Below are 14,973 nucleotides of genomic sequence, written 5' to 3'. Positions count from 1 at the left end.
TGATTTGATTTTAACCAAACTTGCACACAACTTGTATCACCACAAGATCTTGGCTCCTTTCTTGAACTGGCCAAATTCCCTCATGGGATCCAGAGTTATGGCCCCTTAAAGGTCCAAAATTGGCTATTTTGGCTTTTGCAGCCATATAGAGACTTCATTTATGGTTTTTATTTGATACAAACTTCAAAAATATCTTCAACAACAATAAATCTTAGATTCCATGACAAATCAGATCCAATCGTAGGTTCCAGAGTTATTTTATATCTGATTACCTCCCCTGATTGTTACTTTTGTAATCAAAATGGATTTATATCAGTAAGTACTTATAGGACTTATTTGAAATTTCATAATTGTCATTAGTTGGACTGAGACAATCAGGGTAGATAACTATGGACTGATTTTATGTCAAATTACCTCCCTTTATTTCAAATTAAAATGGGTATATCTCCGTAACTAATGAAGATACTGATCTGAAATTTCATTTATGTCAACAGATTTATTTGGCAGAGCCTTCTTTTGTTCACTTACAATATTTTTTTTTTTTTTAATACTTCCCTTTTACGTTACTATAAATAGCTTATTTTTAGGAACTTTTTTATTATTGGCCGTAGGGGAAAACCGAGACCACTTTTCTGTGGTACAACATGGATGGTACCTCCAATTTTTAGGTGCATTTTGACATATCTGTACCTTGTAAGAATTGTTGTTTCTGTCCTTTGGACTTAAATATTTTTACTGAGGACCTTCTTGTCCTCAAGTGCAATGATAACAGGTGAGCGATATAGGGTCATCATGGCCCTCTTGTGTTATTATGCATAGTCACTGACATGTGATACTTATGTCCGAAGGCCACTTTGACGTCATCACAGTGCACTTGGTTGGCTGAAGAATAAAAAAACTGACAGCAGTATCTTTGTAAAATTAACAAATCAACAAATAACAATATGACTAGAATATAAAATTAAACACATGTGAAGGGTGTGGAGGGTGGGAATTTTGTGTCTATTTCACCAGCTGTATTTGACAAAATTAATCGAATGATGTGACGTCAGTGATAAATCAGCTGTTGTAACTGAAGCATTCCGAATGACAAACATAATGACAGATTGTCTAAAATTAGCATCAAACTAAAAATATATCGTCGAGAAAACCAGATAATTTCTGGCCTAAATAAATGCTATTTTATTTCTATTCAGAAATAATCGATATTAATATAAATGGTTGAAAACATGCATAAGTCTTTATCATGATATAAACTTGCACACCTCTAATTTTTTGGCTGGCTCCACCCCCTATTTTAAAGTTATGGCCCCTGAAATAGTAAAAAAATGCACTTTTTCTCCAATCTTAGCTCTTATTACAGAGTTTTGGTCCTTGAAATAGCCAAAATAGTGGATTTTTTGTTTGTGATGCTCATAGCTCAAAAGTATAGGGCCTAGAATTATAATGAATCCTTTTCATAAAATGTTTGTTGAGGCTATACCCCATTAAGACTGTAAACATTTGAATTATTGCCCCTTATTTGTGACAAAAGTACCAGTGGGGGCACACCCTGTGTCCTACAGACACATTCTAGTTGGCTTGTGAACACGATAGAGACCACATTTTGGAATCAACTTTAATCAAACTTGCACACTAGTTGTATTGGCATAATATCTCGGTTCCTTTCAAAAACTGGCCAGATTCCATCATAGGTTCCAGAGTTATGGCCCCTTAAAGGGCCAAAATTTGCTATTTTTGGCTTGTGAACACGATAGAGACCACATTTTGCAATCAGCTTTAATCAAACTTGCACACAAGTTGTATTGGCATAATATCTCGGTTCCTTTGGAAAACTGGCCAGATCCCATCATGAGTTCCAGAGTTATGGCCCCTTAAAGGGCCAAAATTTGCTTTTTTAGCTCGTGAACACGATAGAGACCACATTTTGCAATCAGCTTTAATCAAACTTGCACACAAGTTGTAGTGGCATAATGTCTGGGATCTTTTCGAAAACTGGCCAGATACCTTCATGGGTTCCAGAGTTATGGCCCCTTAAAGGGCCAAAATTTGCTATTTTTGGCTTGTGAACACGATAGAGACAACATTTTGCAATCAACTTTAATCAAACTTGCACACAACTTATATTGGCATACTATCTCGGTTCTTTTTGAAAACTGACCACATCCCTTCATGGGTTCCAGAGTTATGGCCCCTTAAAGGTCCAAAATTTGCTATTTTGGCTTTTGCAGCCATATGAAGACTTCGTTTATGGTTTGATTTGATACAAACTTGCAAAATATCTTCAACAACAATAAATCTTGGATTCCATGACTAATCTGTTAGATCCAATCATAGGTTTCGGAGTTATTTTATATCTGATTACCTCCCCTGATTTTAATCAGAATGGATTTATATCAGTAAGTACTTATAGGACTTATTTGAAATTTCATTATTGTCATTAGTTGGACTGAGACAATCAGGGTAGATAACTATGGACTGATTTTATTTCAAATTACCTCCCTTTATTTCAAATTAAAATGGGTATATCTCCGTAACTAATGAAGATACTGATCTGAAATTTCATTTATGTCATCAGATGGACAATCAGTGAAGATACATATTGAGCCTAGGACCCTCAAACTTGGTATGGAGATTGGCCCTGACTAGGTCAAAAGGGATTATTACATGAAAATATTTATCCTGATGATATTTAATGTGTATGCCTGTGCAAAGAGCTATAAAAATAAATAGATCGGCAACTTGAAAGGCATATAGAGCAAATCTCGCCAACATCCCATGATAACGGAACGAGATCTCGTTTACTGGAAGTGGCGCTTTCTCCACGCGCCATTTTGTATACGAAAGCAATTATTCATCGGTAAAATAATTATCACCGTATGACCACGCTTCTTTTGATGGCAAGAAACGTGTACTGTGTGTCTTAAGACTGTTTCACATTAACCTAATGTTGTTTTAGAAGCTAACATGTATTTTAAATGTAGTTTTAAAGGTACAAATTGTAACTCCATGCTCGCCGATGTTTGTTTTTACTAAGATAACGCCGATTCACGCTCTGACACGAGATCACGAGAGATTACAGCCAGTTGCCATTCTGTGTATTTTATACTTCTTCGGCCTATGTGATCTATGTCAAAACTTGATCATATCATTTTGAGCAATGGTACTCAGGTGAGTGATATAGGGCCATCATGACCCTCTTGTTTTAAATAATATTCAGATATCACATTGAGGCAATTCAAAAATGTTTGATTTTGATCACCTTAATTAAAACGTTGATAAAACGAGCAAAGTTGTAAATGTATGGCAGACTATGTATGTTTTTATTGTATAATGTCTCAACTTTTGAAGCGCTAAAGATGTTTGACAGTATTATCAATAATCTTACAAGTATTGTACTTTTTTCAGTCTGTCTGTCTTCACAACTTTGTTAGAATTTATAGATGCAAAAATATGCAGGTATTTTGATAAAAGGGTAACCTTCAAATAAAATCTTCCAAATAGTGAATAGATTAACTGAACAAAATGTACATTTATTTTGGTATTGACATATGACTGTTTAACCTCAACATCCAAAAAACTGAACCTATATTCAGACAAGACTATTATTTCATATGTCAGCTGTTATTACAGCATGTTACATTTCTCATAAGGATAAAAATTTTACTGTTCAAACATATCTGCTTCTTCCGACTTATCCTGTACAGTGTGATATGTTCATTAAATATTTTTGACTGCAGTAATGCGTGAGCTTTTAACTGGAAGAAAACCATCAGTGGAAGGAGTTCCTGAAGATAAACTGATGCATCAGTCTGTGAAGATGATTAAAAAAAACAAGTTAATGGTTAGTTTAGTCCATTTTAGATATTTGTAATATTGCATAATTATCATCGTCATTTTTGTGTCTACATTTTGTGGAAGAATTAAATAGCGAAATGGAATTCCTCAATTCATTTTTAGTCAGTCCATCATACTATGGTCCATATCTCTGCCATTCTTAAGGGATTAACATATTATTATTATACTACCAAAATGAGGTATTAATTGACATTACAGGTCTAATATATGTCAATTATATGTCTATCAGTCTGTACATATGTGTTTTAGCAATTTCATTTCCCTCAATTACTTGACAATGCTATAACTTATTTAACTGAAACTTGGTCACATGTGGTTTTGTTATGATAAAATGTCTGTTAAAAGAAATTGAACCACTGCCCAACCCTTCCTGATAGTTAGAGGCAACTTATATGTCTGAACTCTTTGTTTTGATGTATCTCCGTGATTCCAGTTGATATGAAAGTTTTAATTTCATTCTTTATAGACAGAAATTTTTAGTCCTGTTTGGTGCCATATAACCTTTTCTGTTTTGATGCTTCTTAAAACCCAAATTATTAAATTCTTATATTATTAAGCATATAACTCATTGGTAGAAGATTACTCCTTTGATTTTGAGATCAGTAGCTCAGAGGTCAAGGTCACAGTGACCCGGAACAGTTAAAAAGTTTCTGAACAATAACTTGAGAGTGCATGGGCCTAGGATCATGAAACTTAATAGGAAGGTTGATCATGACCAGGAGATGACCCCTTCTGATTTTGAGGTCAGCAGGTCAAAGGTCAAGGTCACAGTGACCCGGAACAATAAAAAAACCGTTTCCGGACAATAATTGGAGCACGCTTGTGCCTTGTGTCACGAAACTTAATAGGGAGGTTGATCATTACCAGCAGATGACCCTTATTGATTTTATGGTCAGTAGGTCAAAGGTCAAGGTCACATTGATCCAGAACAGTAGAACTTTTTTTGCCAAATAACTAGAGAATGCTTTGGTCTAAGATCACATTTGATACAGAGATCCTTTATGACTGATAAATGACCCATAATTATTGATTTGAGGTCAGTACTTAAAACGTCCTGTGCATAGTGACCAAATAATTTCTGTTCCGTTTACAGTAACTGAATGTATCATGGGGGCATTTTGTGTTCTACAAGCTCTTGTTTAAGTGGACTTCATATTTAGGAATTTTCTCCATTTCTTCATATTTGGTTTTTGTACCCCCCGACAACAAAGTTGTAATGGGGTGGTATACTGGTTTCAGGTTGTCTGTCTGTCCGTCCGTAGACACAATCTTGTGCGCACCATCTCTCCTCATCCCCATGACACAATTTAATGAAACTTCACACAAGTGATCAGCAACAACAGTAGTTGTGCATGGGGCATGTTAGGTTCTTTCAGAAAAAAAATTGCAGAGTTACGGGACTTTGTTTTTTGTTACTATACTATATACATAGACACAATCTTGTGCGCACCATCTCTCCTTATCCACTTGACACAATTTAATGAAACTTCACACAAGTGATCAGTAACGACAGTAGTTGTGCATGGGGCATGTTGGGTTCTTTCAGAAAAAAAATTTGCAGAGTTACAGGACTTCGTTTTTTGTAACTTTACAATATACATAGACACAATCTTGTGTGCACCATCTCTCCTCATCCCCTTGACACAATTTAATGAAACTTCACACAAGTGATCAGTAACAACAGTAGTTGTGCATGGGGCATGTTAGGTTCTTTCAACGACAAAAATTGCAGAGTTATGTGACTTTGTTTCTTGTTAACATACTATGTACATACAGTCTGCATATGCAATCTTTTGCGCACCTAATCTTCCGAACACTTGCACACAATTTAATGAAACTTCACAAAGTGATCAGTACCAACCCTAGGTTTGCATGATGCATGTTACATTCTTTTAGATAAATATTCTGCATAGTTATGGGACTTTGTTTTTAGCTCGACTATTCGAAGAATAAGTAGAGCTATCCTACTCACCACGGCGTCGGCGTCGGTGTCGGCGTCGGCGTCGGCGTCACACCCTGGTTAAGTTTTTCGTACCAGTCCACATTTTGACAAAGTCTTTTGAGATAAAGCTTTGAAACTTTCAACACTTGTTTACCATCACCATGTCCAGTTATAGGCAAGAGTACATAACTCTGTCAAGCATTTTGACTGAATTATGGCCCCTTTTGACTTAGAAATCTTGGTTAAGTTTTTCGTACCAGTTCATATTTTGACAAAGTCTTTTGAGATAAAGCTTTGAAACTTTCAACACTTGTTTACCATCACCATGTTCAGTTGTAGGCAAGAGTACATAACTCCATCAAGCATTTTGGTTGAATTATGGCCCCTTTTTGACTTAGAAATCTTGGTTAAGTTTTTCGTACCAGTCCACATTTTGACAAAGTCTTTTGAGATAAAGCTTTGAAACTTTCAACACTTGTTTACCATCACAATGTCCAGTTGTAGGCAAGAGTACATAACTCCATCAAGCATTTTGACTGAATTATGGCCCCTTTTGACTTAGAAATCTTGGTTAAGTTTTTCGTACCAGTTTATATTTTGTGTAAAGTGTTTGACATATGGCTTTGAAACTTTTATATCTTGTTCAGTATAATAGTCTCTATCAAAAGGCAAGAGTACGTAACTCTCTCATCTTTTTTGGCTGAATTATGGCCCTTTTTGAACTTGGAAATTGGTTCTGTTTTGTAAATGTCCATGTTTTGTCAAGACTATTTGACATATGGCTTTTAAACTTTAAACACTTGTTTATCATTATGATTTCCATCTGTAGGCAAGAGTACATAACTCTGACAATTATTTTGACTGAATTATGGCCCTTTTTGGACTTTGAAATTTGTTCAGTTTTTCTTACAAGTCAGCGTTTTGTCAAAACTGTTTGAACTGTGGCTTTGAAACTTTTAACACTAGTTTATCAACATGATTTCCATCTGTAGGCAAGAGTACATAACTCTGTCAACTATTTTGACTGAATTATGGCCCTTTTTGGACTTAGAAATTAGTTAAATTTTTCATATAAGTCCATGTTTTGCCTAACATATAACTTAACATATTTGCCATCATGGTCACACATTGCCATTTAGTGCAAGACTAATTGAAATCCACAAATACAGGAACATTTTTTGTTTAATCCATTTTTTTGTTTAGTCTGAAAATCTATGGAAATATTTTGACCCCATTCTTCAATCAATTCTTCCAATAGTCGAGCGCGCTGTCATCCGACAGCTCTTGTTTGTTACTATACTGTATACATACAGTCTATATACATACAGTCCACATAATTATGCAGTCTTGTGTGCGTCAAATTGCAATGTACTGTGTCAGTGCATGCTGGGGGTACATTCATCACCTTTAGTGATAGCTCTAGTTGAGTCTAGTTTTTTCCAGCTTAAAGATTTGTATGTAAGGAAAAGATTCTGCTAAAACAGAAAGAAAATTACTGTTACATTTATTGTATTGATTGTCAGAGTGAGAAGGTTTGTATGTGACTGTTTATCTAGATCTATAATTTCCTTCCAGGATATGTGGAAGAATTTAAAAGTGGAGCCACCTGTGACAAACCCCCTTGTGGATCTTACAGAAAAATGTATTAAAGATAAGCTAATGAAGTCAGAAACAATAGTAACTGAATTAAAGGTAAGAAAGAAGTAAATTGAATTTTGAAATTTTTCAGTTGATCCTACAGTAGATATAGATAAAATTATGGCTCTTCTTTATGAGAAATACATTGTAGGCTTAGGATATTTAGGATGTCCTGATTTCAGGCTATTTTCTGCCAGAATTTCACAAAATACTGTAAAGCTAGAAATGTTAAATTAGCGCCTTTTGCGGATAGTATATTTCCGTGAAATTAAATATCCGCGAAAAACTGATCTAACAAAAACGCAAAAGATTCTAGCTTCAGCTTAAATAGATCACCATAAAGTTGTTCTGTACTTAAACATACCTGGATATTAATGACTCAAATTCCAGTACCATAACTGTATAAAATGAGTGCACAAGTCCACATTAACTCAATTTATTGACAAGTTATGTCTCCCACCACACAGTGGTGTGGGAGACATATTGATTTACTCCAGTCTGTCTGTGTGTCTGTCTGTCACAAAGCTTGTCTGCACTCTAAGTCGAACATTTGTCATCCGATTTTTACCAAACTTGAACAAAATGTGTTTGACCATAAGACCTCGGCCAAGTTCGATAACTAGCCAAATCGGTCCAGGCGTCTTGGAGTTATGGCCCTTGAATTACCAAAAATCGGTCTTTTTACTCTTGTCCGCACTCTAATTCGAATATTTCTAATCCAATCTTCACCAAACTTAAACAAAACGTGTTTGACCATGAGACCTCGGCCAAGTTCGATAACTAGCCAAATCGGTCAAGGCATTTTGGAGTTACGGCCCTTGAATTATCGAAAAATTGGCCTTTTTACTCATGTCCGCACTCTTAATCGAACATTTCTCATCCGATCTTCACCAAACTTGAACAAAATGTGTTTGACCATGAGGCCTCGGCCAAGTCCGATAACTAGTTAAATCGGTCCAGGCATTTTAGAATTACGGCCCTTGAATTACTGAAAAAATCCATCTGTTTACTCTTGTCCGCTCTCTAAGTCGAACATTTCTCATCCGATCTTCACCAAACTTGAACAAAATGTGTTTGGCCATAAGACCTTACCCAAGTTCGATAACTAGCCAGATCCGCCCAGGCACTTTTCATTTATGGCCCTTGAATTACTGATTGGATCCACTCATCCAGACCATCTAATTGGATCCACTCGTCTAAAACATCTAGAGAAACTAACATTTTTTATCATCTAAGGGGCAGTTTTGGGAGACATGCGCTTTTCTCAAAAGCATCTCTAGTTTCTGTATGATGTAACAGCCTTTTCAATATCGACAGCCAATGCGATATATTATTTGTAAGTAAAATATTGTGTCTATTTCTGCTAAGTGTGGTTTAATCGCCTAACAAATGATACTGCTTTATAGTCTTTAAATGGCAAACAAATGACAGTGTAATAACAGCAATTTACTGACTGTCAATAATCGGGTGTGTGAAAAAGTCCGTATCTAAAAAGGATTTCTCTCTATCTGTTCTGGGGGCTTTATCTCAAGCTGTACCTCTGGTCAGATCGCTCTGTGTCTGTACTAGTAGAGGGTGATTTTCGCGCCCTGTGCGGCTACGTTTCCTATTTGTAAAGCGCCTTTGAACGTGTTTATCATGAAAAGGGCGTTATATAAATCTGGTATAATAATAACCGTTGATATGGATGAAAATGATTGGGGTACATTTATAATTAAAGGGTACAAAAACTGAACGTTTTCGAGAATACTATTAATGCAACTATGCCGTGACACTTACCCTAGTATACTAAATATGTTCACTTGCGACTTCATTTTCGCGTGATTTGTGGTGGATATGGTTCCGCGAATATTTGTATCCGCGAAAATGTCCACGTTTTGAAAAACGCGAAACATAGTATCCACGAACATTTCTAGGTTTACAGTAACTTTATTGGAAAAGGATATTTCAGGCTTCATGATGTAGATTTTTAGTCTTCAGATGTTTAACTGAATTCCAGGCCTGGATACATTGATTGGTGAAAGAAGTGTTTGGATGAAAAAATGAAGTAGATGTACACAAATAAAGCAGTATCACATTATTGAAAATAATAATAAAACTGTGTCATGAATTATTTTAAAGTGCTTTGTAATAGCTTTTCTAGGAAGCACTTTAGTAGAAAAAAATTATTTTCTTGTATTATTATACCCCTAGATAGTATAATATGTCCCCTTATTGCTTTTTGGGTTAATATGTCAAAGGTCAAGTTCTCAGGGGCTTGACCCTTGAAAATGGTTTTGTCTTCAAACTTGATAGAATGATTGGGCTTATGATGTAAATGACCCTATTGTTTTTTAGGGTTAGATGGTCAAGGTCATAGTGATCATGGGACTGAAAATGAGACAGCCCATCATGGGGATCATACATGTTTTAAAAATATCTCTTGTCAGTACATAGTTTTTGTTTTCAGAATCATCTCAATCACACAAATACAAAAAGATGGGAGACTAGTAGTGTAGTAAATGATCAGTCCAAAAAATGTGACATGTGTTTGGAATATAAAGGAGGTAATACTTATTTTGGTCAGGTTGATGCAATAGCTCTCGCTTTTCGTGCTTAAGGAGTAGTTGTTTTACTGTTAAAGGAAGAGCTACATTTTTTGAACAGTCAGGTTCCAGAAATAGGTATAGCCATAAAGTAATAAAAATGTATAAGTTTGTTGAATTTGTCAAATTGTTAATTTGTTTTTTTATTTCATTAAAATAGCTTAAATGTAAACAAAATGTTTACGGTTATGTCGGACTAAGATTGTTAGTTCAAAGAAGAATTTCAAATAAAGTGTGAAGAATGTAATCCAAATGACAAAACTATTGAAAAAAAAATCCAAAGTATGAAATTATTGAAAATGAATAAACCAAAGTATAAAATTGTTAAAATAAAATTATTGTCAGGATACGAGTTATATGACCCAGGGAAGTGCCTACACCTTTAGTTATCTTGAACAATGAAATGGGTCCAATCGCTAAGGTGACTATGTCTCAGACTAGCTGACAAACTATGGAGAGGACTTCAATAAGCCTACTGGCTTCCAGTCCAATCCAAAATTTATGTATGTAACTAATTATTTAAAATGTACATATTGGGAAATAAAATATGTTTAAACCAAACAATGTAGAATGTCCTTTGTTAAAACGTATAGCTGGCGAGACCAAATATCTCATATATAAAATTTTCCTCTGGCTACCTTGCCTAAATGATTCGTGTAGCAATGATTCGTAAATGATTTCAATTATGAGCTAGATAATTTCAGGGATCAGGCAAAAATTATTGTTTCAACTATCAACCTTCAACTCAAAATCAGCAGCTTAAACTCCTATAGGCTGGAGATACTATATTTGACTGGTCTTTGTGTCGAAGTTCCCGTCAGACAATGTCTTTGAACAACAACGTACGAGTCTTATCGCATAGATGCTCAGCCTATGTTCTCTTAATTAAAGCTGCAACTCAATAAGATTGTCCTAACTCCTGGATGCTCAGCGCCTATATGCTATCACTTATAGCATTCAACTACCATATAGGTATAACCCTGATGCATTGGCTGTACTTCGCCAATAACGCTGAACTTCGTCTATAAGCTGGAACTCTTCTACTTTCTCAGTAGATCACCAAAACACCTTTGTCTCTGCTTCAGCTTTCCGATGCTCAGCCTATATTTGCTACTGTCTATAGCATTCAACTACCCTTAAGGTAAAACTCCTATGCACTAGCCCTATAGCTCAAAACCTTGTTGAAATTCTGCAACTCTCTTTAGTCTATGAACTTCAAACGTTTTCTTTTTAATAATTTATCCGACCTGACAGTGTAGTTGCAATTAACTTCCTCATCAAGGTACTGGTATAAATTATTAATTGAATCCTCGATGTATCTTCTTCAGTCGCTGGATACAGAGTGATCTCTCTGTTCAGTTCAGTTATTTAAGTTTAATTACGGTCAATCCGCCCTTTCAGACACAATGAAGCATATAAATGCCACGTAGAGTATAGACCGCGAACATGCCCCTTTTTAGCTCACCTGAGCAATGCTCGGGTGAGTTTTTCTGATCGCTCTATGTCTGGCGTCCGTCGTCTGTCTGTCATCTGTCTGTCTGTCAACATTTAGCTTGTGTATGCGATAGAGGCTGTATTTTTCAACTGATCTTCATGAAACTTGGTCAGAATGATCTAGGCCGAGTTCGAAAACGGGTCTTCTGGGGTCAAAAACTAGGTCACTAGGTCAAATCAAAGAAAAACCTTGTGTATGCGATAGAGGCTGTATTTTTCAATTGATCTTCATGAATATTGGTCAGAATGATTACCTTGATGAAATCTAGGCCGAGTTCGAAAAGGGGTCAACTGGGGTCAGAAACTAGGTCAAATCAAGGAAAAACCTTGTGTATGCGATAGAGGCTGTATTTTTCAGTTAATCTTCATGAAACTTGGTCAGAATGATTACCTTGAAGAAATCTGGGCCGAGTTTGAAAATGGGTAATCTTGGGTCCAAAAACTAGGTCACTAGGTCAAATCAAAGAAAAACCTTGTGTATGCGATAGAGGCTGTATTTTTCAATTGATCTTCATGAATATTGGTCAGAATGATTGCCTTGATGAAATCTAGGCCGAATTCGAAAAGGGGTCATCTGGGGTCAAAAACTAGGTCACTAGGTCAAATCAAAGAAAAACCTTGTGTATACGATAGAGGCTGTATTTTTCAGCTGATCTTCATAAATATTGGTCAGAATGATTACCTTCATAAAATCTAGGCCGAGTTCAAAAAAAGGTCAACTGGGATCAGAAACTAGGTCACTAGGTCAAATCAAGGAAAAACCTTGTGTATGCGATAGATGCTGCATTTTTCAATTAATCTTCATGAATTTTGGTCAGAATGATTGCCTTGATGAAATCTAGGTCAAGTTCGAATATGGGACATCTGGGGTCAAAAAGTAGGTCACTAGGTCAAATCAAAGGAAAAGCTTGTATATGCCATAGAGGCTGTATTTTTCAATAGATCTTCCTGAAATTTAGTCAAAATGATAACTTTAATGAATTCTAGGCCGAGTTCGAAAATGGGTCATCTGGGATCAAAAACTAGGTCACTAGGTCAAATCAAGGAAAAAACTTGTGTTTGCGATAGAGGCTGTATTTTTCAATTGATCTTCATGAATATTGGTCAGAATGATTGCTTTGATGAAATCTAGGCCGAGTTCGAAAATGGGTCATCTGGGGTCAAAAACTAGGTCATATCTAAGAAAATACTTGTTTAAACTCAAGAGACCACATTTTTAGTCCAATCTTAATGAAATTTGACCAAAATATTTGTTTTCATGAAATCACTAGGTTAAACATGTTTACACTGTTATAGTATGTTTCTCAGGTGAGCGACCTAGGGCCATCTTGGCCCTCTTGTCATGTTCTTAAAGTGTGTTTTGGTTCTAATGTAGGGGTATTGATTACCACTCTGCAATTCCCAGAGAGTTTCGTCCAATGAGCATGAATTTAGAAGTGATCTCTCTGTCATCATACCTTAGCAGACGTGAGCTTTGATTGGTGCTATTTATAGAACTTGTTTCTGATTGGTCCAAATCTGTACATACTATTTCACAACGGGTACTTGCTTTAACAAATAATTGGTTCCCTTTAACTATTTTATATAACATAATGTGTGATGCTGGGCTCCAGCAAACACTATAATTAACCCAAATCGTCCATAAATGACCCAAATCCTATTATCAACAGTAATTCAACAATAATTACAGAAATGAAAGCATGAAAAGGGAGTCAAGCACTATCTGTGCTCATGTGTTACGTTATCCATATATCAGATATACAAATTATTCTGACAATAATGCGAGGTATGAAATTATTGAAATAGAATATTCCAAGGTATAAAAATATTGAAAAAGAAAAATAATCCAATGAAATTATTGAAAAACAAAGTTAACCAGAGTAGATAAAATATGAAAAGTTTTTCAGTCTTTTTCAGTATTATTTTGCATATTTCGTATAAGTAATTTTATGTAATTGCAGATTTTTGTATAAAGGTGAAAATATAGTTTATTCTGTTACTCTACATTTAGAACATGTCAGCTTAATGACCCTCTTATGAAATTTCAGTGGAAGAGCCGGTTTTAATTCACAATGGTTGTGAACACCCCATGAAAGTATGTGTGTCATGTATGAGGAACTCTTACTGCAACCCAGTGGTGTGTCATTCTTGTGATACAGTTTTGAATCCAACTATAGGTAAATGATTTTTAGTATATTTTATTCTGAAAAACATTTACAATTTATGTAAAGTAAAAATTGTTATTAGTTAGTTACTAGGGATATAAACTGCACATGAAAATTCAATGTATGATATTTCTAGTAATACAGGTCATTCCCTTGTTAGAATCTCAGAAGTCTGTTAAATCAGTTTTCGAGTTCTATTCATTGATAAGACATTTTCTGAATTGAGCGCTTAATTAGTACTAATAGATATAATATTGCATTGTAAGTTTACCTAATTATCATTACTTACCTGAAAAAAAATATCTACTTGCCTATCAGTTATCACTAGTGATTGATTAAGTTATGTATAAAACTACATGTATAAAACTACAATTTAGAAGTCAAATAATTTAATTTATAAATGTCACAAACTGTATGAGTGAAATGCGTAACAGAATTGTGTCTGTGCTTTGACCTTTAAGGAAATGACCTTCAGACTATTCCTAAACAAAATAAAATGAAAATTTAAACATATTTTGAAATGATTGCTGTATTTCTTCAGAATGCTTTGAATTTAAGTTACTAGCAGATTTTATCTAATGGAAAAGCAAGAGACCCCCAAAGTCGGCATAGCAAAATCGCACTTCCGTCCGTGTGTGTGTGTGTGCGTGCGTGTAAATTCTTGTCCGGGCTGTAACTCTGACATCCATAAAGGTATTTTGAAATATCTTGGCATAAATATTCACCATAATGAGACGACATGTCTTGCATAAGTCCCAGACCCCTAGCTCAAAGGTCAAGGTCATACTAAGAAGTCAAGGGTTAGCAGGGTCTGTTTTGGTCCGCTTCATAACTCTGCCATTCTTAAAGGGATTTTGAAATTACTTGGCATAAATGTTCCCATAATGGGACGATGTGTTGTGTGCAAGATTCAGACCCTTAGCTCTAAGGTCAAGGTCACACTTAGAGGTTAAAAGCACCATGGTCAGTTTCTTGTCCAGTCCATAACTTTGCAATCGATTAAGGATTTTAAAATTACTTGGCATAAATGTTTCCTATAACGAGATAACATGGGATTATGGAGTAGACGACCCCTTTTGTTTTTAGCTCACCTGTCACATAGTGACAAGGTGAGCTTTTGTGATCACCCTTCATCCGTCGTCCGTCGTCTGTGCGTGCGTCCGTGCATCCGTCAACAATTTCTTGTCTGCACGATAGTGGTTTCATTTATGATTTTATTTTAACCAAACTTGCACACAACTTGTATCACCATAAGATCTCGGTTCCTTTCTTGAACTGGCCAGATCCCGTT

At 35.5% G+C, this 14,973-nt stretch overlaps 1 protein-coding gene across 1 annotated transcript in view; it reads left to right on the top strand.

The window, feature by feature from the left end:
* The window catches only part of LOC123535348 (uncharacterized), a gene marked incomplete at its 3' end in the record, with an annotated part of 55,690 nt that extends 41,996 nt beyond the window's left edge, over positions 1 to 13,694 (top strand). Inside the window, 4 exon segments of the mRNA XM_053533765.1 lie at positions 3,741 to 3,844; positions 7,376 to 7,492; positions 9,888 to 9,984; positions 13,566 to 13,694. Of these exon segments, the coding sequence (XP_053389740.1) occupies positions 3,741 to 3,844; positions 7,376 to 7,492; positions 9,888 to 9,984; positions 13,566 to 13,694 (447 nt within the window).
* Positions 13,695 to 14,973: the final 1,279 nt, after the last annotated feature.

This window comes from Mercenaria mercenaria, unplaced genomic scaffold (genome assembly GCF_021730395.1).
Source record: "Mercenaria mercenaria strain notata unplaced genomic scaffold, MADL_Memer_1 contig_3082, whole genome shotgun sequence".
NCBI classification, from domain to species: Eukaryota; Metazoa; Mollusca; class Bivalvia; order Venerida; family Veneridae; genus Mercenaria; species Mercenaria mercenaria.
The sequence above is the reverse complement of the archived record's forward strand: the minus strand, read 5'-3'. Positions and strand labels throughout refer to the sequence as shown.